Below are 25,632 nucleotides of genomic sequence, written 5' to 3' on the forward strand. Positions count from 1 at the left end.
TTTACAAAGGACACTCATTTTGAAGGAGGCGATTCTTCCAACCCAGTAGAGTGCATGAAGATGCTAGGAGGCAGCAAGGGTTTTGAGACATCGGGTGAGATTCTGAAAATATGCCCTAGCACAGGTGTGCAGGTCTAAGGTCATGGTCACCACCAGATACAACATGAGTCCAAGGACCACTGAAAGGTGGGTCTTCAGATGTAGTCTCTGAAGGAGGCGAACCCCCACCCTCTAAATACCACCAACTCCATTAACTTTTACAGGTTGATTTTGAGGTTTGCAGGAGCGCTTTATTCCTCCAGCAAGGGCAGAAGATGCTGTATGGAGCGCACTGGGTCAGTCAAAGTGAGAAGGACATCGTCTGCAACAGATGACACCTTGAAGATGTCTTGGTGGAAAGGTACTCCCTGGACTCCCGCATGATCTCAGATCCTCTGGAGAAAGGGCTCACAATAAAGGGTAAAGAGCATAGGGGGGAAAGGGCAGCCCTGTCTGGTGCCCCTCTGTATCAAGAGCTTCTGTGACTGGATCCCATTCATGTGAACACTTGCTCAGGGGAGGCATACAGTGCATCAATCCATCCCTGAAAACAATCTCCAAATCCCACCCGATGCAGCATAGGCCACAGCATGGACCAGTCGACCCGGTCAAACGCCTTCTTCACATCAAGAGATGGCAAAAGTGCTTCCCTGTGCCAAGCCTGACACGGAGGGCCTGTTTGGTGCTATAGCTTGTGGACCCGGTAGGGATAAAACCTGTTTGGTCTGCATATATCAAGTTAGGCAAAAGGGTCTCCAGTGTGTTGCCAGGACTTTGGCCATAATTTGGTGTTCAAATTCAGCAGTGAAATTGGGCGATAGATCTGGCACTGCACCAGTTCTTTTTCCAGCTTCGCTATGAGCGAGATAGTAGCTTCCGCCATCACTGGGGAGAGGCTGTAAGAATGGGAGAATTTGTTGTGGACCTCGCTCAGTAGTGGGGGATATCTGGTGCACAGTGTGCTTGTAAAAAGCTGCTTTTAACCGAGCTGGCCCTAGGGCCTCCCTTCTTTTGAGATGCTTTGTAGCATGCAAGACCTCCTCTTGTGTGATAGGCATGTCTAGGGTGGTACTGTCATCCTTGGACGGGCTAGGGAGAGGGAGTCCCTGCAAGAATGCCCGCTGCTAAGAACCCATCTCCGGGATGACCGCTGACTAGAGCATATCATAGTATTTGTAAGGTGCCCAGCCGCAATCTTGACCTCCCAGACATACCCTTTGGTGTGTTGCACACAATGCTTGCTAGACAGGAGGGAACTAGTTTTGTTATTGTCCTCAAAAAAACAATCACCAGAGCAGGCCAAGATATAGTAGGCTCTGTCCTTTTCCAGGACTCGTAGTTGTCTGCCAAGGGCTATCAAGCTCCTCCAATGTTTCATGAAGGGACAATCCTTGCGACACCTTTCAGCACGGAGGAGATCCTCAAACAGTTCCAGCTCCCTCATCTTCTTGAGTCGAATTTCCTCTTGATGAGGACCTCCCCCCCCCCATAACCGCCTTAATTGCATCCCATACTACTGGAAGCAGCAGTTCACCTGCGTGGTTGAACTGCATATATTCCTATGTAGCCATTGTCATCTTGTGTCAAAACCTCTTGGTCCCCTAGGTGGGAGTCCTCCAGTCTCAAGGGTCCCCGCCTACGATCCTGGGGTGAAGCTGGCCAAGACAGAGTAACCTGTACTGGGCCATGATCTAATATAGTCATTGACTTCTATCCGAGAAAGCAGCTACTGATCTACAAGGAGGTAGCGATTCTAGCATACGTATCATGTGCTGCAGAGAAGTGGGAATAGTTGGACTTAAATGAGTGTTGGCAGCGCCAGGCATCAGTCATACCCAAGTCCGTGAGTTGTGTCTGCCCTGCCGTCGTTAATGTTGGTGCGTTCCCACCCGCAAATGGGTGTTCATGTCACAGTTGAGGTCCCCTCTGATCAGTAGGGGATTATCAGTGGATCCTGCCAACTTCTGGATGACCAGGAACAAAAATATTTCCTGCCTGGTATTTGGGCAGTAGACAGTACCTATCACTACTGGCATTCTCAGTAATTTTCCCACCACCAATAGCCTTTGCCCTCATCATCTGCTGGGACCCGATGCTCACTGATTTTTATGGAGTTCCTAATAAAAATTGCCACCCAGCTTAGCTGGAGCTGAGGTGTGATATTGGATAGCCAAGGCCTGTGAGTGAAGCCGATGTTGGTTGCCTTTGAGCAAGTGCATCTCCTGTAGGATGCAGCTATCCGCCGATCTCCTCAGTTCGCCCAGTACACTAAGGTAATTTGTGGGATTACTAAGGCTCCGGACATTATTTGTCAATTCTCAGTGTGTGTGTGTGGTTTATGCATAGGGACTGCTGTGGGATGGTCGTGTCACCTGTGTGGCTCTGTGTGTGCCTGAATGGGGTGCTGTTCTGCTGTCTACCAAGAAGGGTGGTGGCTCCTTCCCTCCCCGTACCCAACCAAAACACAGTAACCATTACAAAAAACAAAAAGGACCAACGTCACACAAGACCGGTGGAGGTGTCTGGCAGAGATCCAATGTCTCTTGGGCCCGTACCTCATAAATGAGGAAACAATAATGTTTCCCAAGGAGTTATAGCCTTAGTTTGTATTCCTTCACTACTACCTGCAGGGACCCACCCTGCTCCTCAAAGCTGTAGTAAAGATGGACATCTGAGTAGGTTCATCGAGGTGCAGTTTTCTCATCCATCATGGGTGCTCCATTGGGCCTTGCAGTATCTCTGCTGTGTCTCCACTGAAGGAGAGATCTGGGGACTCCCCAGTGGCTTCTCATAGCTGCAATAGGAGTTTTTCCTTATCATCTTCAATCTCCTTGTTGTTTAGTTTTGTGTCTCTGTGCCTCCCACGAACCATGGTCCACTCCGCAGGCTGCACCTTCCCTCACACTAGATGTCCTCCAACATCACCAGAGAGGCCTTGGAGGCCCAGAAGTCTTCAGGCTGCCTCCAGCAACAAGAGGGAGCTAACCTTGCCTTCCTACTGAAAGATGATGCTAAGGGGGTGCCCCCAGCGATACTTGATCCCACATATTTTCAGGAAATTTGTGGTGGGTTTGAAGGATCTGTGTTTTGCCAGGGTGAGACAAGTCTTGGTAGAGTGAGGGTGAGGTGCTATTTCAGCATATCTGACTCTGACCTGGGTCTTGACCATGACAGGAATGCACTCTCATGAGGACATCTGGGGTTGTGTCTTTTATTGGTTTACCCATAGAGACTCTGTGTGTTCTATGAAGTCAGATTCTAGTGTGGTCTGGGTCCTCCAGTATTGCCGTAAAGAGGTCCTGCACATAGAAGGCAAGGTTTTCAGGGCGGACCTCCAGTCGGACCCCTCTGGCGCAGACCTTGTTCTTTCTTGACCTATTCTTGAGGTCTTCACCCTCATCCTGGTGTTGATCATGGTACTGCTCCGGTGCCAGCGTCTGTTGTTGAAGTTTTTTGCAGCCATCCACCTGCTAATGGAGACTTTGAGCTCGCCCCTGGGGCCTGACGTCTGCTCTCTGCTCCTTCATGTCATCCAGTGCGGCGGTCTCATCTTGCACCCCATGCCCAGACACTACCTGCTGTAGATGCAGGGCTCATTCTCCTCTCTCAGCTTGCTGTGCTGCAGCAGGATAAGGGTGGAAAGGATTCTCAGGTCGAAGATGCAGGATCAGGCGGCCGCCATTTTTGGCACCACTGCTTACTCTTTAAACATACCTCTGACTGCAGTCCTATTCAGTAACTATGCATGCCACCACTGATACTTTACATGGTATGTACTTGACAGGCAGGGGGTTAACCATCCTGCAACTTCTATCTTACATTCACCCCTGACCCCAACAGTAGGCAACTGTAGGACCAACTGTATCATGGCCGTGCCATTGCACCCTAAGAACCTTCAGATACTACCATTGAATGTCAGTGGGATGACCCATTATATTGGAAAAAAAAGAAGGTCCTGTCATTCATAGCTACTAAATTCCCTGACATTGCACCTAAATTCGATCCTGCTGGTTTTTTAATTTTATTTTTGTGGTCTTCCTTCTGCAGCAATCTCACAAAATTCAGGAATGTGAAGGCAGTGATGGTATTAGAATCAGGATGTAGACCCCTACATGGCTAGATTAGGCCCAATTGTTAAAAGTAACACCAAACCCCAAGCAATATTGGAAGACAACTTGAAGGACAGTCGTCTGAGTGACCCATGGCGAAAGCTCCATCGGAAATACTGGGAATACACCTTCCTATCCCATGTTCATGGAATATGTTCAGTAGGCTGCTCCTACACTTGCAGTGCTGAGGGACTGCAAAATAGTAAAGGTTTGATATTGGACAATGCCTCTGTAATTTTATAGTTAGAACTGGGCCAGAGTGCATCCACATCCTAAAGATGGTAGATGAACATGACTAAGTTCAATCTCATTAGGATTTTCAAAAACGAACAGATCATCTATGCAAATAAAGAAATAGCAATGAGAGCTCACTATCATCACCACACGTCATACGGCCTGCTGGAAAGGCTCACTTAAGTGGGGATCTGATGAGAAACTGCCCAGACAAAAAAGAAATCACAGGAGGAACAAAAGTGGTTAGAGATTAACATTAAAATGTTGACAAAACAGTATGTAAAGCATCTTCAACAAGAACCCCACCAATCTAAAACCAATATGAAGGACCAGAGAGGTCTTCTAGTCACTCTCCCAGTGGGGATAGTGGATGCATTTGCTCATTTTCTGGATGACCTATATAGTTCGGAAGGCTCTGAAAATACTCAGGCTATGCTTCTCCACAGCTGTTTATTTAATTTTTAGAACTCGTTAGGAAAGCCATCGTCGCCAGGGGTTCTGTTATACTGCAAGTCTGAGACAACTTTAGAAATCTTTACTTCAGTTATTTTCCTCACTATCATCTACGAAAAGGACACTTAATAACCAGTTGACGCACTCTATTCCGACTTTGACTTACCACATTTGCAACAATGGTAATATAGTCAACTGAAGCATTGCTTAAGGAGCAGACACCTTTGTCCTTTGGACCAACAATCAATTAATTCCTGGAGAAAATTAAGAAAGACATAGACAAAAGCAAATCTATTGGTACTTTGCAACAACCAAAACATTTTCAGCATCAGCAGCAAACATGCTGAACAGCAAGGTAAAGTAGACAACCATTCTATTCACATCATTCATTACAGCTGTCTTGCCTAGGTCCCTGATAACCATCCTCGCAGGCACAAGCCTCCACAGGTGTACTGCAAAAGTCACAGTAAAAACACCCATACTGGAGCATCCGCTGCTGAGGTGGAACATGAAAAATCCTGGGGGCGTGGCTAATCACCCAAGATGACGGAGGTGTAGCAGAAGAGCTCCCGGGCTGGCCCCGGTTAGTCTATTATAATCCTCTATTAAAAGCATAGTGCTGGCCTCATAAAACCAAGAAACATGCAAGCAGGAGCCCGAATTCCATGGAAAGAGAAAAGAGTCACTGAGGGGCCAAATTGAAACAGAGGAACATGGAGCGGCCCAAGCCAGGTGTGCTGCACGGCCCGCACGAATATCCGGCGACAGTGCGGACTGTGCTACACCATCAACTACAAACAGCAGAGCTGATCCGGCTAAGCACAGACTACACCAGTGAGAGCGATGGAGCCTAGAACCCCAGGGTCGCACGGAGGTGAGTGGGAGGGGGCGAGCCATTGGTTTTGTGGCGGCCCATGGGCCTGTCCTCACCTCCACGAAGTAGTGCTGCAGGAGCCGGGAGGACGATGTGTGCCCAGAGGCACCTCCTGGCTCTGCAGAGATGGAGGCGGTCGCCTCATTAACAGTCCGGCCTCATCCTGGAGGAGAGCGGAGCCTTGTGCCCGATGGAAGGTTGGAGGTGAGTAACTGTTGAGGCTCTGAAGCCAGCTCCTTACCTCCGCCAGGCTGAGCTGTGGCACCTAAACACGATCGGCATGCCCAACGACCACTCTACCGCCGGTAGAGTTAGTATGACCGCCTGCTCACCGGATCGACAAGTATTACAGCACCCGCCAAGGAGAGGCCTCGGCGGAGAAGGAATCGGGGCCTAGTACCCCCAAGGTGATTAGAGGTGAGTGGGAGCGGGCGGGCCGCGAATTTGGCCCATAGATCAAAACATTTTATTTGGAAACCTTACTGAGCCCCCCGGGGACGATCAAATTGAATAAATTGTAAGGGAGGCCTATAGCTTTACCGACAGTGTTGGACAGTGTACAAGCGCAAACAAAACAAACTCTACAGATTGCGCAGTCATCTTTTTAACACCAAGGGCCTATACTGCCCAGAACAAGATTGATTATGAATAATGAGGCGCTCATAGTCTAGATTATATTCTTGCATGCCAGAGATAGGGTGATTTATTGTTTGAACAGTGTATGCTTAGAGCCATTGCTGCACACCTTAACTGTGAACTCAACTGGGGACTTACGTGCCGAAAAACAAGACTAACTAGCATGCCTGCTTCCTTCAGAGCAACAACGACCAGGAAAGTAGCTTGTAAACATTGTGAGTCGGGGCTCACATGCCTAGCCCTCGATCCCCAATTTTTTGCTGTTGCTGACACTTACTACCAGTGATTAGCATATGCTGCACGTGGATTTCTGTGTGGCGAGATGAGGAAATCCAAAACAAAACCCGGTGCCAGAAACTCCCAGGCGCCCTCCTGCTCGCCGTCTTCTGAAGATTCCATGGCTTCAATTTCATTGTCCTGTATTCCTCCCACAGCCCAGGAGCCGTCCCAAGACAAATTAGACCTTATTCACTGAGGAATTTGTGAGTCCAGACTGGCCATTGAACAGAAGATAGGGGCTTGTAGCACTGAAGTATCCTTCATCAAAGTTGAACATTGTAAATTAGTGGATAGGGTCAAAAACAATGAGTCTAAACTTACCATTTTAGAGCCTGCTAGCGTAACCCATGACACAGATAAAAAAAAAACACAGCAGATGGAGCTACTGCAAGAGAGGAACGAAGACGCTGATGGGTGCGCTCATAGGAACAATATTTGAATCTTGGGGCTTCCGGAAGGACAATCGCCAACACAGTACGTTGAGAACAGGCTCCGGGTGGTGGTGGCCCCGGGGGTCTCTCGGACATATTCGGAGTTCAGAGAATCCACAGAGTTCCGATGCAAAAACCTATTCCAGGCCCCCCTCCTAGACCCATTGTCACAAACATTTTGAAATATAAGGACCGAGATGTGCTGCTTGGGAGCGCCCGGGTGAAGGCGCCAATCCTGTTCAACAACACAAAAGTCTCATTGTTCCCAGAATAGACAGTGGCAGTTCAACGGAGACGAGCTACTTTCCAAACTATCAAAAGAGATCTACGAGCTGCCGGAGTCACTTATGCATTACGGTTCCCGGCGAAATTACGTATTCAACATGATAAGAAAGTACTCTTTTTGACTTGCTGGAAATTACGCATACATGGCTGGACAACACCTTTCTTGACCTCAGCAGACCCAGAGATGTGACTTGGGAGTTCCCAAGGCCCCAAAGGAAAAGATGTTGAGCTCACCCCTTGCCCGGCTGGCTCCCCAGAGAGGGCTGGTAGTCTCATACCCGCCTTGCAACAAGCTCTGTTTGGCCGGCTGGATGTACTTCATTTGGCTTCCAAGCTGAATGCTAGTGCTGATTAGGACAGTGCGGATACATCACAGGAGGGTGGCTCAGACTCTGATTCCATGGGAAGCGTGGCCCTGTTCCCCTCTGGCTTCTCAGTTGGCATGTGATCTTTACACCTGCTGGACCGGATGGCTTAGTTTAAATTAAAGTAGGTGTGGCCCTCACACTTACCATAGAGAAGCTTCTCTTGTACTGAAGGTGATGCACAAATGGAATACCTTTGACCATATACTGTATTTGAGCATGTCTCAGGGCTCACTTAATTTTTTAATCCTTAATAAGCAGGCGGCACAGCATATATATAAAGTGTTCTGGGGCCGGGCCTTTGTTGTTCTTGGCAGCAAATTCAATGGTAAATCTACATAAGGGCTTATGACCACCCATAAGCGTGAGCACAAGTTGTTTGATATACATACGTTTTTTGTTCTCTCTAATGTTTGGTCGAATGACTACATGGCGCTGGACCGAACATTGGGTGTTTCAGTGTTTACAACAAGTCGCAGACTTTCCTGTCAAAACATATCAGCATATGGAACTGAACAAATTGTTTATTAGCATTGCGTTATCACACACGACACAGCACAGGTGGACATAGCTTCTTATACAATCCTAACTTGGAATGTCAGGGGCCTGGGCACTCTACATAGGTGGCATAGAATATTAACCCAATTGCATAGAAGAAATGCGCAGATAGTATACCTACAAGAGACACATTTGCTCTCACTTGAGGCGATCCGCTTGCAGAAAAGATGGAGAGGGCAGCTTTTTCACACGTCATATTCAGGATACGCTAGAGGTATTTGGGTTAGAGCAGTGGTTCCTTTCAAGGCTCAAGAAGTACATATTGATACACAGGGCAGGTATGTATTAGTCAAGGGCAAACTAGATGGAGACCCAGTGGTACTGGGTTGTATATACACTCCTAATACAGACAAAGGTACTTTTTGGGCATGTCGAACACTGGTCCTTAGCGACTGGGAGCTTTGCCCATATCTTTTAGGCAGAGATTTTAATGCAGTGCTAGATATGTTGCTAGACCACTCCCATCCCCCACTACCCGGAGCCGCAGTGACACGACATGCAGCGTCCCTACAACAGTGCGTAACGGGTTGGTTCCTAGTAGATACCTGGCGTGCCAGAAATAAAGGACTACGTTAATATTCCTTTTATTCTTATCCGCACAAGTTACATGCACGCATAGACATATTCCTGTGTTCCCCACAGTTACTGCCTATTGTAACCCACACCACCTATCTCGCTAAGACCCTTTCTGATAACAACCCCCTAGAACTGGCGTTGCAGTGGGGTAGAATCCAGACACCAATACCCACCTGGAGACTAAAGCCCACTTACTTAGAAGGTGCGCCCTTCTGGAAAACACTGTCACAGATTATAAATAATTATTTTTTAGAAAACACCGGAATGGCTAACTCGTTGACACGTGAGTGGGAAGCTTTTAAGGTGGTGATTTGTGGGGCCACCATTGGCATGTTAGTGGGTGCTCAAAATGAAATAATGAGGACCCTGAAAGAAGTTGAAACACAATGGCTAGTACTGAGCAGGCGGAGGCCAGGGGAGAGATTGATTCCACGGTGTTACAGAAGTCAAGTGTAGCACATGCAGAGTACCTAGAGCATTAATACACAAGTAGCCTTCTGAAACACAATGGCTAGTACTGAGCAGGCGGAGGCCAGGGGAGAGATTGATTCCGCGGTGTTACAGAAGTCAAGTGTAGCACATGCAGAGTACCTAGAGCATTAATACACAAGTAGCCTTCTGGACTACACTGCCCCTCTCTATAGTGGGCAGACTGGCACTGGCAAAAAATGGCCCTCTACCCGAGGCTCCTGTACTATGTCACTAACTTACCGGTGGAGGTTCCGGCCCCAGTGTTTACCACCTTTGAATACTTTGTTGATTGAGTTGATGTGGGGTCAGGACGTCGTAGGATACACTTGAGAAAATTACAATTGCCGGTGCTAGAGGGAGGACTAGGTGCCCCAGACCTTATGGCATATTGCATAGCAGCACAACTGCAGTGGTTAGCGTATTGGCTAGCGGGATACAGCTTACACGAAACACCTGCTCAAGTACAAAATGGGCAACTGCATAAGCTGTAGTGCCCAAACACATCTGTACCATGCCAGCTCCATATTCTTGTACGGGTTGCCATGGCATATTGGCGAATGTCCCTACGCTACAAACATATCCCAGTTCCATACGCCCATAATATATGATTGATGTGGATTCCACTGGCAATAGGGATCCTATTAGCACAGAGATTACAGCCTTGGGAGCAGTTAGAGACTATGACTATGTTGAAGTTATTCGTGGATGGGGTATTGATGCCACACCTAGACTTTATGCATGCTCAAGGATTACCTGGTAGACTGTTCCTAGTTCATGCAGGTTTAATTCGCTTTGTAAGTCAACACTGGGCGCCAGATGGTATTGAACCTCTTACATCTGAAATTCTAAATGCATTACATACAATAGGTCATGGCAGTCAGTTAATCCTATGGCTATAAGATCACACTTAGGAATATCATTACAAACACTCCGTCAAAAATGTGATACAGATCTCAACCTTACCTTAGCGGACACCCGTGGAAGAGACTGCTTACAACCCTAAAAACCATATCCAGAAATTCCAGATTTAAATTTATTCATTTCTCTATATTTCATAGGACATATCTGACCCCACATAGCATCAATAAACTATTAATACTAAATACTCAGGCTCGGGGGCAGGCTTCTCCCGCTGTCAACAAATGGACGCAGATCTATTATATATGCTCTGCCGTTGCCCGCAGTTACAAAAATATTGGTTGGAAATAGCGCTGGTACTCAAATATGTAACAGGTTATGATTATTGGATGACACCAGACACGTGTATCCTGAGTCTCTACTTTCGATCATGGAAGATGGGGATGACCGCGTGCTTTGCTGACTTGTCGTTAATATGCACGACGCACTGCTACGCGCCGATGGAAATCACCTGTTTTCCCCCAGGTAGTACAGTGGAAAATGGAAGTATTGGAATGGGGCCAGGCTGAAAGCGAAGCACTGCGTAGAGAAGAATATAGGGTGCTACGCAAAACCCATATCTCCATGGAGTGGGATATTTACTTAGAGAAATTTCACACACATGCGCAAGAGGACACGGATATACACTCTTAAACCATGCACTTTAACAATATGAATCTGAGACTTGGCATAGCTGTGATGCTACAAGGGTCACTCTCACATCATAACCCCATGGAATACCTATACAGACACATTAAAAAGCACAGTAACACACATAATACATAGTTTAGCCGTGCATGACTCATAGCTACTACTGGGCTCCTTCCAGGGATGTGAAGTTATTTTTACTGTGTTCTCAATGGGTAAACATAGGAGACGTTGAACTGCTCTTGCTTTTTGGGGAAGTTAGTGGGAAGGTGGAGGGTTTCAGACAGTTTTCAAACATGGTGAAACGATCTCATACAGTAGGACACAAATGGCTTTGTAATTGTAAGAAGATTTACATGTATGATTATGTAACTGTGTATTACTGTAACTTGTAACTTAACAAAAAAAATGCAATAACATTTGTGTGAAAAAAGGTGGAACATGAAGAATCTTAATGGTTGGGTGGTGCAGTTTTGCAGGTACTCCATTCACACTCACAGTGAGCAACTCTTTTCAGGGATGGTTAGAACGTCTCACAAAAAGATAGGTGCAAACTGTCTCTCACATATTAGTGCCCTAGTTCTGAAGGCATTGTTTCTAACTCAGAACGTTCCAGGGCCACTCCCTTCAAAGCAAGGCTTGTGTAGTCTGCATGGATAACATGAGCTATGTGCTGCATTCAGAAACAGGGAGGTACACATTTGCTTCTGCTATTAACCCTTGTGCAGCATATGTGGCACTTGCTAGCAAACACAGTGTAGAGGAGTAGACCGTGATTCAGCAGATGACCTGGATTGAAATGAAAGGGACACCCCTTCATGCGGTGTCAGCACCATAGACACAGAACTAGGAGCACTGCAGCTAGAGCTGAGCAAAGGAGATTGAATGCTAACTAACTGAGACAACTTTGGCCGGTCCAGCTGCTACATCAGAACATTGTAACGTAAATTTCACATCACAACAGTGAGCAAGCAAGAAACCTAAGTAAACATTGAGAAATCAATTCCGTACTAATCTGGGAGACAGGAACTCTACAGTGGCTGCCGATACATCAGGAAACATAATGAAGCTGCTAAGAAAAAACATAGAGAAAATGCATATTGTATATACAAACTCAGTATTAAAGTGGAATAAAGGAAACCGGAATACTCATGATGAGGAACTGTGAAAAAGTTGGATTGCTAAGGTTTAACTAGGGCATCATGTATGTTATTTCAAAACAGAAAAGCAGGGAACTGGTATACTGCATCTGGACATTAGTCCAAGAGCTGGCAAAACAGCAGCCAGCCAGTGAAGCAGTAGAAGTAAAAACTAAAATGTTGCAATTTTATGGCAGTCTGGAATAAAACACATTCTTTCCTCAAGGAACAGGAGTGCAGGTATTAACAGCAAGGATAGAAAGACCTGCTGGAACAGATGAAATATCACCTTCTGCTGGGGATCTGCACCAGTCTTCTTTCACAGCAATATCAATCCAACAAAAAAAGCTATGCACATTGCTTTTCAAACTCAGATTGTGGTAGCTCGGACCTTAATGAACTGAGATCAACTGTGCTATCTTTTTAGAAGTGGGAACTTCCTCCTCCAGTCAAGATTCTGATTTGGTGCTTCCAAAGTCCTATTCTGGAAGTCTTTGGAAATACAACTTCATTATTACAATGCATCTTGAAAGCTAATTGAGGGTAAAACATATATATCACTGCAGACTAAGACAGTGGTTCTGGGACACCTGGGGGTCGGCAAATCAGACTCAGGGGGGTCCGTGAATATTTAGAGATTGAAATAACCTTAACAGATTGATAAAGCATATATAAACAAAGAAGCAAGGTGTCCAAATTAATGTTTTAACGTTCTTTAACCCCTTCGCTGACAGGTCTCTTCCCCCTCAGGTGCCAGGCCTTTATTTGGCTATTTAGAGCAGTTTGTGCTTTTTGTCCCCATAAGCTACCCACGCCAAATGTGTGTCCTTTTTTCCAACATCCTAGGGATTCTAGAGGTACACAGAGTTTGTGGGTTCCCCTGAAGGAGACTAAGAAATTAGGCAAAAAATGCAAAAGTTTTGCTTTAAAAAAAAAAAAAAAATGGGAAAAAAGGGAAAAAAGGGCTGCAGAAGAAGGCTTGTGGTTTTTTTCCCCTGAAAATGGCATGCATCAACAAAGGGTATGCAGTGCTAAAATCACCAGCTTCCCAGCTTTCAGGAACAGGCAGACTTGATTCAGAAAACTGCATTTTTCAACACAATTCTGTCATTTTACTGGGACATACCCCATTTTTACAATTGTTTGTGCTTTCAGCCTCCTTCCAGTTAGTGACAGAAATGGGTGTGAAACCAATGCTGGATCCCAGAAAGCTAAACATTTCTGAAAAATAGACATAATTCTGAATTCTAGAGGTTTCTATCCCTCCTAGGGGCAGATCGGCCTAATAACAATAGGCTGATGTGTCCCCGGGGGGGCATGAAAGGCCTTAAAAATATTTTGCCCCCTGGGGAGTAACCCTTGTCCAAGGGACCGCTCCCCTTATTGAAATATATAAAAAAAAAAAAGGAAATCCCTGGTGTCTAGTGGGCATTTCTGCTGCCTGATCGCATCACGATCGGGCAGCAGAAATGCTGAGAGAGACTTGAAAGAAAAGGCCTTTCATTTCCTTTCTTGCCTCTCCCGCCACACCTCCCTGTCGGAAGAGAAATGCTTTTTCATTTCTCTTCCAGGAAAGCATTTCTCTTTTAGGATCCAGCGCGATCGGAGATGACCTCTGATGAGGTCTGTACGTGATTTGTATGCTGACTTCATCAGACGCCACTGGGGGTTTGGGGGGTTAGGGGGGTCGTTGGTGGAAGGGGAAGCAATTCCCCTTCCATCCCTCCCCCTGTGGGCCCGGTGCAGGATGATCTGGTCTCGTCCACTGCACACAGGTGTAAGGTCGAGACCAACTAGTACCGGGCACCGTACTGGTTAAATGTGAAGGAATTTGAAATTGTAGGTTACAAATTAAGTTATTGTCCTAAGATTGATTTATGTGATCAGCACAACTGCATCAAACAGAATTTAGTGTGGACAAGGAGTGGTCTCAATTCAACTTAGAAAAGCTCAACTCTTCCTATTGAAATTAAAGTGTTTTTTTTCTTATATTTGTTTGTGAATTAAATAAAATACTTCATTATTTATATCTTTGTTTGATGATTGCTTGTTTCTGTGTTTATTGTGTATTGTTTTGTGGTTTAAATGATCACAAATGCATTGTCTGCAGTACCCAACTTCAAGTAAGGACTCAGTGGGGATCCACAGATACCAAAAAAGGATTCAAGGAGATGTGGGGGTCCCTGGGTTCCAGTAATGATTGAGTTGGGGTCCACTGAAATCAAAAGGTTACGATCCCCTGCTTTAAGACTTAGCCTTACTATTAAGCAGTCTTTTATTTGACAGTTGGATTAAACAGAAACCCATTCTGAAGAGTGGCCAAGGGTTTACCAATAAAAAGCTATATGTATATGTTTGTATAACAGTGCATTTTGATGTAGTCCTAATCTAAAACTTCAAAGCCATGATTAAAGCTAATACTGCTACCCACTTAAGTAGTACTCATTTTATCAACTGAAACAAAATAACACCTGTTATCATATGCAACTTTTGAAACAAAATAAATTATCTTTGGTGAGTCCATGGGCTGCCTGATTACTTCTGTTCTGATGTGTCTGCTGTGATATTCACTCAGTGTCTTCAATAATTTGGCATATGTAATTGAAAGGTCAAGATTGCAAGGGGCATTTACATATACATTGCTGGAGATGGACATTGATGATGAGCTGAAAATAGTTTGTATATCACCTTGGCACCCACTGCTTAAATTAATTATTTATTAAATGGCGGTTGATCAGAATTTGATATATGTGCCAGGAATAGCGATGCGAATACATTCTATGTTATTGATTTCTTTGCACATTTTGAATTAATGTATTTTCATTTAGGGATGAAGATATGCAAAGCTTGGCAAGTTTAATGAGTATGAAGCAAGCTGATATCGGAAATTTAGATGATTTTGAAGAAGACAATGAAGAGGATGAAGAGAACAGAGTAAATCAAGAAGAAAAGGCTGCAAAAATTACTGGTATGTGTTCTTCCCTATCCAAGTACAGCATATTGAGCTTTCCTTTCCATTTGGTGACCAATTCTTTTTTATATTGTTTCTGCTTTTAAACCCAGTAGAAATATACGGTGCCAAGTTAGTATTTTCTACCTAATTGTTTTCCAACCACACAGAGGAGACATACAACTTTTGTTCTGTGGTACTTTGTATATGGAGAGAATTTAATACTAGGTATTACCAGTTTCTCAACTTATCTGCCCAGATGAATGGACTAAGGAAGTGATTGAGGATTAAATTGTATCTCCTTGGAAAAACCTAGTTTAGAATTTCAATCTCCTGAGTTCAGAGTTGACGATTTAACCACCTAATGCACATTTCAGCCTTCTTACACAGATTTGTTCTATCAGAACATGCATTCATAAAGACAATTAACCTCCTCCACTTCTTCCTGTGTTACTTAGGCAGTGGTCTTCAATTAGGCTGTAGCTTAGAAATATACAGATTTTTTTTATCAGAGTCTACTCCTATGTATTTGCATGTTAGTTTTTCATGTTTCTGTACACCTTTCTTATATTATTTTTGTTTCTGGTCGTTTTCATTCCATAGTGCTTTTTTCCTCCGTTTGGATTTTCTTGTTTGGGTTTGTTTTTTATTTTATTCTCAATGCTTGAGTTGCTGAACTCATTTAGTTTCCACATTGACGTCTTTCCCTCACTTTTGAAGAACACTTAGTTTGATGGTTGTTTTGATAAGGTGAATGCTCCATTGCGAGTTTTAGGTTGCCCTCAAAAGCCTGAACCATTTCTTGTGCTTATTATTTGTGTGGAGCGGCAACATAGACTGTAAAGGATTTACTTCCAGGTAGATTCTCTGTAACATGCCAGATTCAACAGAGATTTCACTATATAGCAAATACTAGTTCATCCTGAAGACACCCAATGGGTTTTCTTTCTCATCTACTTTTCGCCTCCACCTTATTTAATGTAACTTCCTAAATCAAAACATGTGGAACACATCTTGAGTCTCAAAACGAATATCAGCCTGACAACACAGTATTGTCAGCTTTGTAACCATTGATGCATAAATCATGACTTGTTCACAGGCCCAGTTTCTCATTTGATTTTGAATCCTCTTTTGTAGTTCCTAGACTGTTTCCATCTTCAGCATTCAGCAGATTCTATCTTAGCTGGTGTGTACCGTGGAGACACCATCACTCCAGTTGTCTAAATAAGATCTTCCCAGGTTGAGCCTTTCCAGTAGCTGTTATATATCAACTGCAGTGTATGTCTTTAGATTGACAGTTTCACCATTTCTGTTGGCTTCCCCCCTTCACATATCATGCACTCCTCCTAGTGCTTTAATAATGTTTGTGAATGTATTAAGTGCCGCCCTAATTCTTAGCGAAAGTGTCACCGTGGATGGAATCAACACTGCACATGTCATTGCACAAGCATTGTCCAAGCATAGGCACAGCCATAAAAAAATATAACAAATAAAGGAAAAGAGCAGCCACCTACATGTGGCCACCACATGCTTGCAAAAAAAAGTAGTCACTGATGTATATATTTTTTCCCGTTTTTTTGAAATTTCAAACAAGCTTTTCACTTGCGTCATGCATCTTAGCATTATTTTTAGAAGGCGAGAAGAAGAAATCAACACACAACCAACCTCTCAAATTGAAGGCAGCTACATTGGCATGTGACTTCTTTTTAAAAGCAACTTCGCAATGAGACAGAATATAATTTGCATCTAACTGGGCATTCAAAGTGCAGGTCAAATATGCATCTTTTTTAAAGTAATACAGAAAAAGAATATTGAAAAAACAGATTTTGAAAGAGTTTTGTCACTGATGACAAAATAAGTATTTTTGAAGGAAAGTGGACAACGGGCACAATCTTTGTGCAGTCTCCCAAAGTGAAAGGAGTCAATAGATAATGCGGTCTGGCTCGTTGCCCCATGATTAATGCTGTGGCAGCAGAAGCAACATATGAGTGACAATAACATCAACTGTCCAATGTATGTCACCTGCGGAACAAAAGTCCCTGTATGAATGTATACTACGTAGGAATGATTTGGAAAATACTAGTCTGGCGACACAGCTAAAGTGCTCTCAAACTCCAGACCTAAAACTAATTTAAGGAAAGATCAGCAGGCAAGAAAAGTCCATTAAAATCCTATAACCATATTCGGCAAAGCAGCCTCCTTTTTGCAAAAACATATAATAAAGCTAGTTTTTTGTTTGTAACTGCCTCAACGATGTAATTATCTCCTTTTCATCGTGAATTTAAACAGCTACTTACTTAACTTTAGCAGGTACCTAAACAAATTGCTTTTTCATAATTGTTGTTCTTAGGAGTTCCTAGTGCTTGGTACTAAATGATGTTTGGCCCTTTTGCACTTGTGTTTGTTTATGTAAATTTAAATAGTATTTCAGTTGTGTGCCTTCTTTCTGGTCTGACTGTTTTTATGTTAATACAGATCATTATTTTGTGAAATTGTTAGAAGCACCTCTTCGCATACACAATGGCGACGTTTTGGCAATAACAGTGAGCTTGCTACTTTTAAGGCTGATATTATTTTGGCATGGCTCTTCTATTCTTTATTATTTGGGCTGACACCTTGATCTTGGCGCTCTGGGATTTAGGTGTCTGAAAGACTGTGTGGGTTTTTTTGTACAGGCAGCTGCAATTTTCTTCACTCTGCGTTTGTGTTTAATTAAAAAAAAAAAAAATCATTTTTTAGTATGATATGGTTAAAACGTGAACTATAAACACGTTAACAGAAGTTGCACACACTGTACATGTATTTCTATGCCACTTGTAAAAATAAAAAAAAATTCAGTTTAAAGTCTGTTATAGGCAAGACATTTAGCCGAGTTTATAGAAGTCCTGTTGCAAAAAAACAGAAAAACTTAAAATGATTAGCATTTCTCAAATATTTGTATCAGGGTGTTTAACAGTTTTCATCAGTACATAACTGTTAGAATAGCACTTTGGGTTTACACGGTTACTCTTCAGTGTTACCACGTGGTTACATTCCGTGTGGTAAAGCTGGCCGTGTTCTCTACCTCATGAGGTGCACAGAACTGATCTATAATAATTGTTTCCCACCACTTGACCAAAATGTGTGGTTCTTTGGTCAGTAGTCCTGCCATAGTCCTTTTCTCTGTTTATGTGAACTCTGCAACTAACTCATTGTCTGTTCTTTCTTGCAGGTCAAAATCCCTAGCAATTGTCCTGGGTTTACTTGCATTGTCAGAAACCGCGCCCTACACTTACCTAGCAGTTAGGGCACTATTGAGACTTTACGGTTTACCACCTGTGGAAATAGTGTCAAGCAACGTTTTAACGCACTCTTGAGCAATTAATGATCGTCTGCATGCCTGTAACCTGCCTGTTTGCACGGTCTCTTTGGCCTTCTAAAGTATTTGTAGATTTAGGTAAAGAGTCCAGGCACACATACCTGCTTTTGTGCTGTTTTCACTTCTGTTCTGCCTTAGATAATGACAACTCCAAAAATACATAATTTCAGAAAAGCATTGCCATACATTCTTTGTGTGGTACGCGTGGGGAGCCAGCATCTCTCAGGTTCAGGTCCGGGCATATTTAAAATGTGTGCTTCTCCATTGGGTAATATTAACGCCGTTTATTCACATGATTAGCTCTTAAAAGTTGTTACTGTTAAAAAAAAAAAAAAGTTTTAGTGTTAAAAAACCGTGTACAAAAAGAATGGCAATTCACTTCATAGGAATGTGTAATAAATCCTATAGTGCAAGGGCACAAGGTATATTACCAAGTCTTCCTATCTTGATAATCTTTTTGCTTGCTCATTGCAGATGGGTCTGTGTTTCAGACAATAACACATACTGGCGCTTAATATGACAGTTTTTCTTTAGTCCTTTGTTTTACTCCTTTTACTTTTTTTGTATTTTTTTCTAGTTGCTTGTGTACCCGTAAACAAGTTTAATTAAAAAAGGATTATGTCAGTGATTGGTCTGTCATCTCAGTGCCTCCTTAAGTAATTATTCAGATATGCATTTTACAAGGTGCAATGTCGTTAATTACTTTTTTTTTCATTTTAATTGTTCGGTTTGTTTCTGATAAGACATTGACCATGCTTGGCTTGTAACCTTACCGATATTCTTGACCTAAATGGTCTCAGTCTGTGTGCCAGTGGTAAAACCTGCGCAAATGGCACATAGTCAATCAATTATCTCGCTTATTTGGTTTAATTTTTATTTTAATAAAAACCAGTAACTGTCTATTGCTAATGTCATCTGGTGTGCACTTGCATGTTCTGTTCTCTTATGAAGTGCTGGCTGACTTTATATATAGTCTCCACAATGAATTTGGATAGGCATTAGAAGATGTAACTAGAAAACAGGTGCTCTGGTGAGCATGACAGTGTGAGGAGCTGTCAAAGGCTGTTGACTTGGTGTGTAGGATTGAGACATGGGCTGCATGTGTTTGCACGTGTGCATGAGAATCAGAAACTTGGTTTTGGTTCAGCAAGTAGAAAGCTCAGCTAAACAGATGAGTGAATATATGGTAAATACCTTTGTAGTCATCAGGAGTTTAATTTGATCCTCTGTTTCTTCCATGGGACCCAGGTCGGGGGGGATCTTCTGGTTAATACTTATGTGCTGTTGTCACTTCTGTAATGTGTGGGATCAGTTGAGTTTTTTGACTCTGCACAAGCACTATAAAAAAAAACATTCCTATAGGCTCAGTTCTGTGAGGGGAGTGTGACTTTGGTGTTCTAGGAAAGGCCATTTAGTGAATAATTTTTCCTATCTGACCAAGGAGAGTATTCCAAAGACAGAAAAGATTGAGTCTCCAATTCACAATTTGATGTACTTTGACATTTCAGATTGAAAGTGCATATTTGAAAGACAACTTCAACTGTGGAAGTATATACTTTTAACACCAGGTTTATTGTAACAGTGCATACTTAGATCTCACTAAGCAGACCCCTTGATATACTCTATATGGTCCAGAACTACTTGCTTATCAAGGCTAAGGTGACACAAACATATGCTATCGACTCTGAAAGTTTTCCTCTGGTTCCAGTTAAAGATAAGTAGACATTCAAAACTGTTACATAGCCTACAAAACCCTGAACAGACATGCCTCACGCTGCCTCCTCAACGTCTTTTATCCCAACCAGCCCACCACGTTCCTGAGGTTTATCTACCTCACTGAATGTACTTGCAGTTCATACACTCAGACTCAAAACATTTGGTAGCAGAACCCTCCATGTTCAAGGCTAATTCTACTGAAACTCACTACTCTTTTGTAGACTCTAAAATAATGTCCTAAAATTTGGTAAAAATCTAAAAATTAAATTTTTCTACTTTCCTGTGGCCCATCAATTCACAGATAGGCATAAATGGCTATATCATTGCCTCACTGAATCTCAGTGACCACTTGACTATGCCCATATAGCAAGTCAGATGTCTGATCATACAGTCCGGATAGACACTGCCAAACGATGGGGAACTTGTCCTCTGATCTTCATTGTAGTCCTGTGCTGGCCTTAATGGATGAGAAATATTCTATTTTTAAATGGGATGTCCATGAACATGTCTTTCAGTGTATATTGTCGTTTTGATTACAAGACTGACTCCTCCCTCAAGAGTGTGAAGCAGATCAAGGAAATAGCCAGAACTCTAGTCCTTCCTTCTGCCGTAAAGTTGTTTCACAGCAGTACTGTAAATGCCTGTCGATAAGTTTGGCCATCAGTAGAGGCACACTCTATTGCATCAGCAACATCAACTATCCTACCACCTTATCAAAACTGTGGTTTAGGCATAGGATGCCAGCTAAACACAGGTTATTCTCTGGCTTTCCCAAAGTGACCACACCCACGGCACCCCACCCTTTTAGATATCTTCATGATGGAAATTTCTTCCCACCTCTACAAGAGAGTGATAGAGTTGCTCTCTCCTTCTCAAAGGAGGCAGTGATGTTATTCATTTTCTAGTTGCCAATGAAAGGGAGCGGTCAGAAGGGGATGCTATACCTCACATTTCTCATCTAGTTCAAGGTGGTAATTCTTCTGCATATCCTCTCAGTCCTGGACTGGTTAATTCTGTTAAATCATAGGTTTTCCTTTATCACAGGAAGTTTTTTAGATTACTGGTGAGATATTTGCTCTTTAAGGTCGCATTACACACCTTTGGGCTGGTATCAACCTCCAAGACTTGACTAAATGTATGGCTGTAGTGGTAGCTCCTTTCAGTTAGCCAGACATCTATGTCTACCTATTTTTGGACGACTGGTGCCAACCTGTCTGTGGGGCCTTGCTGACCAATCCTTTTGCTTCAACCACTTTTTTGCATAACATTGGCTTCTTCATAAATGAAAATAAATTCAGCCTGGTTCTGGTTTAAGGTCTGCAATCGAAAAAAGCGGTGCTGGACACTTACCAGATGCAGACCTTCCAGCAGCAACATAGATTGCTAAACGACCAGGAAATGGTGTTGAAGTTCTCTGTGAGTGCACTTCAGGCAGCAAGGTCTATTCTGATGTTAATGGGTCTTACGCATTGCGCATCTTTCTAGTGCCCCAGCCATAGCTATGCATGAGATCGCATCAGTGGATGTTTTATGGCCTGTTGTAGCACAATATTCACCTGAATCCCCCACTAGTGCATTCTATATCATGGTGGACACTCTGTCAGTATTTTCTCTGCCATATACATCCTTTGCCTCAATTGACTATGAACAAAAGCGTTGTTGAAGTGGGGGAGGGCGTATGGGCTGTTTAAAATTCAGAGCCCTCTGACCAATGAAGAGCTTTCCCCCATCCCCCGACCTCCCACTTGAGCCTCAGTTGAGAGATATTACTCTAGATTTAAGGGTTCCCCTGCCCTCCTGAAGAATTCAAGAAAAGCAGATTCAGATTTTGATGTACATCACTATTACCATGCACTCTCAACAAGCAGGGCAGTATGGTATACAGTCACCTTTGTCAAGAAGCCAGAACAGTTTGGCTTTGGGCTTTATACGGAGAAAATGATCTGTCAGCATCTCATCTGTTGGAAGAATGGATTATGTCAGCAGACTCCTTTCTTCATACTTCAGGTGCAGCTATTAGGCACTTGGGGCTCACAAGAGATCAACATATTACTTCTACAGGCTCTATCATAAAGCAGCTTCAGTATTGCTCCTGGCTGTATCCTCTCTGATATTCTATAAGCAGTGCTATCATGCATCCCTGGAAAACGCAACCTTCATTACGTATTTCCACCAGTTCCTTTAATCTAGCAGGTTATCCAGAATGTCACTTTTTACAAAGTTTGGTGAATTTTGATAGGTCCAGACTGGCTCATACATCTGTCATATACCCCAGTCTTCTAAATCGCAGCCTTTCCAACCTTTGTTACCTTCCAGGTAGAGATGATCTCTTGACTCATTATGGTTTTCAAGTCTTTCTTCCCAGCCTTGTAATTCCCAACTTGCATTCTTAAAGCTTAAGTGGTTACCTCTTGCTTGCTATGATTTATCATCAGAGGCCTTAGATGTTCTTTTGGCAAGGTGAGCATGTACCTGACCGGTTTACTCAAGGCAATGGTCTGCTTGTGAATTCTGATCCCACACAAGATAACTAGCCTCTTCTCTGTAAGATTGATAGATACTTCTTTATGGAACGATGAACTAAAATCATCACGATAATGTGGCAAATGCATGATCAGTTACTGTATAAAACGTGTTAATTAGTACATTAAGGGTTAAAAAATTAATAACTTTAAAGAAGAAAATGGGAGGAGAGTGCATTTAAAAAATACCCTCTTCCCCAAGTGCTTGAAGTGCAAACAACAACCTTTTATAAAAGACCAGAAGAATTGAGAAAAGAGTGCGTTTTAAAAAGCCCTCTTCCCCAAGTCGTTGAAGTGCGAGCATGGCCTCTGATGTGAAGTTTAGCTCTGAGGCCCAAGAAAGTGCAGCAGCAATATTTTTTGGCTTACCACCAGCAGCATTAAGGGGTAACATCCCACCTCATTCTGTTATACTTGCAGAAATGCTACTATTTGCCCTACAAAGGATGGGTGTGATGGCTGCAGGGTTGTTAAGGCACCTTTTGAAAAATGTCAAAAATCGAGACACTAGCTTAGTTGATTCCCCTTCCAAGCATGCCTGTACAGCGTCTTGGCAAGGCCTGGTGTTTAATACTTGCTATATTGGGCACAACCAGATTATTCTCAGAGGGAGCAGCATCTCACGGATCCAGAGGATGTGAGACAAATATTTTCTCAGTTTGCCCAAAATCTTAATTGCCTGTTGTCCTAATCGGGATCCATGGGCTTTTAGGGTGATTATAACGGATCTCAGTCTTATCAGCAGTTTTTTTCATGTCCTTGCTGAGGGTTTGTGAGAGAGAGAACTGAAGGACACCTTGTGCTTACAACATTACTGCCCAACTTCTGTGTGCCTTTTTTTTTCAGGGTCTGTGCATCCTGTTTATTAATAATTTTGCTTGTTTGATCAGCAACTTTGATACTATGGCTGCAGGAAGCTCACATATCCAGAGCTTGCACGCCTCCAAAGCATTCAGCGCAGTGTTCAAATAATTATGCCAGCTTGTCTGAGGTGTGTTTATTACTTTCCAGGTTGCTTGAATTTGAGGCAGTACTCCATAAACGTAGCCTTGAGAATCAGCTGCTGTGAGAACAGGCAGAATTGTAGCCAAATTTTGGCACGCAGGGTGCAGTCTGGTAGGGAGAAGATATGTTTGTAGCAGGTGGATTGGGCCCTATGCAGCTAGTTTGCCAGCTTATCTCTAAATATCAGTGCACCATATGGAATAGTGGGTAGGCGATTGCAGCCTATTACGTTTAGGACGGGACATAAATCTGGATTCATCATTGATTTTTTTTTAGCTTTTGAAAGGCCTACTTTAGAGAGCTTGCTGTCGCCTGCTGGGACTGGATGTGTGGAGCCATATGTCCCCTACAGTCCAACCATACCCCTTAGTATCTGTAGGAGTCAACAGTTTCAATTGCACTGTTCTGGAAAAAACAAGCTTCCTCTTTTTAAGTTTGTATGAAATTATCATAACCTTTGTTGTTGCAACCTCTATCTGTAAATTATGAATTTTGCAATAAGTGGCAAGTGCATTAAAAACTCTTGGTAGACCTAGCGGTGTCTGATCCAAAAATACTGTATCGTCAGCGTACCGGACAAACTGAACTGTCAGGTTGCCCATCTTTGGCGGGAATGCCCTCTTCTTTTCCAGATGTTCTTTTAAATCAGCTAAATCGAGATTGAATAATGGGCCAATATGCAGCCTTGCTTTAAGCCTTTGTTCGTTATGTTTTTGCTTATTTGTATCTTTACCTTGGTATTGGAGTACAGCGATTTGATTGCCTTTAATAGTTGAGGTGATATCCCCCATCCATTTAGCTTTGTCCATAGTTTTTCTTTGAGACACTGTCAAGTGCTGTTTTAAAGTCAATGAACCCTACGTATAGGGCCTTCCCTCTGGAAGCCACTGTCACTTCACTCAGATGAGATATACAAATTAGATTTTCTTATCTATGGCAACCCTTTTGAAATCCTGTGTGATTGAGGGAATCAGTTTTTTCTCAGTTGCCCATGGATATAATTCCTTATTGAGGATACCTGCATAGCATTTCCCCTCAGTGTCAAAGAGTGGAATTAGACGATAATTCTCCAGGTGGGAGTGAGGAACTTTCTTATGTAGAGAAACCAGGAGTGAACCTTTCCAAGAATTCGTATTAGACAACCGTAGCAAGTGTGCTTGGAATGTAGAGGTCATTACTGTTGCCCATCTTTCTGTGGCCCATTTGAATATCACAGCTGAAATGCCACCAGAACCTGGAGCTCACTTGGCGTGCATTGGGTTGATGGCTTTTACCTCTTGTTCTTGGCTTATTATAATTGTGCTTGCATCATTGTTGAGCCAGGACTCCGCAATCCTGTGGCCAGCTGCCACCTTATCTACATATAGACTTTTGATACAGCACTCCCACTCAGTGGGGACAATGTTGGCTGACACTGCCTGGCTTTTTGAAGCTGAGATGCTGTTTATCCATATCCAAAATTTCCTCCGGTCTTTGACTTCATTATCTCATGCAATAATGCCCACCTTTGTGATTCCTCTTCTTTTTTTTGTGGCATATAGGGCTTTTCTATATCTTGTCCTTCTCGATGAGACCCTGGTCTGCAGCCACATATTGCCACCCTTGTCTTGAATGAGAGTTTTAAGGGCTTCTTGGGGTTACTTTTTTGGGACAAGATCTTATGCTCACCCGAGGCACCTCTGACTATATGATTTGAGCTGTCTCTGCCATTTTTCCTTAGAAAGGAGACAAATGACCCCCAAATTTCCAGTTATGGTTTTCATTAGTGGTCTTTCATGATGTGTTTTCTAGGAACTGCTCCATTAGGACCCTCAGCCCTGATTGGGCATTCGTTTTCAATATTATTCTTTTGATAGGTTGTAATTCTTCCTACCTTCCAATATGGTTTACTTGCAGGCAGCGAGTGAGGATTTTGCCTTCCAGTATTGCGTAATCACTAGCCAGAGATGATATGACTTTGAAGTAATTTATATACTTGGAATAGGCTAAAGCCAGCCAGATGTACTCCATGGGGGCCATCCTAAAACATGAAAAATGGGTGCAGCCAGCCAGTGTGTCTGCCAATGAGGAGGCGTAATCCTAGTTGG

At 43.2% G+C, this 25,632-nt stretch overlaps 1 protein-coding gene across 6 annotated transcripts in view; it reads left to right on the forward strand.

Moving 5' to 3' along the window:
• Positions 1 to 25,632, forward strand: part of EHBP1 (EH domain binding protein 1) — a 1,526,717-nt gene that overhangs the window by 424,340 nt on the left and 1,076,745 nt on the right. For all 6 annotated transcript variants that reach the window (XM_069234213.1, XM_069234209.1, XM_069234211.1 and 3 more), the window contains exon 6: positions 14,823 to 14,962. In XM_069234213.1, coding sequence (XP_069090314.1) covers positions 14,823 to 14,962 — 140 coding nt within the window. The remainder of the gene's footprint in view (positions 1 to 14,822; positions 14,963 to 25,632) is intronic.

This window comes from Pleurodeles waltl, chromosome 5 (assembly GCF_031143425.1).
Source record: "Pleurodeles waltl isolate 20211129_DDA chromosome 5, aPleWal1.hap1.20221129, whole genome shotgun sequence".
Lineage (NCBI taxonomy): Eukaryota > Metazoa > Chordata > Amphibia > Caudata > Salamandridae > Pleurodeles > Pleurodeles waltl.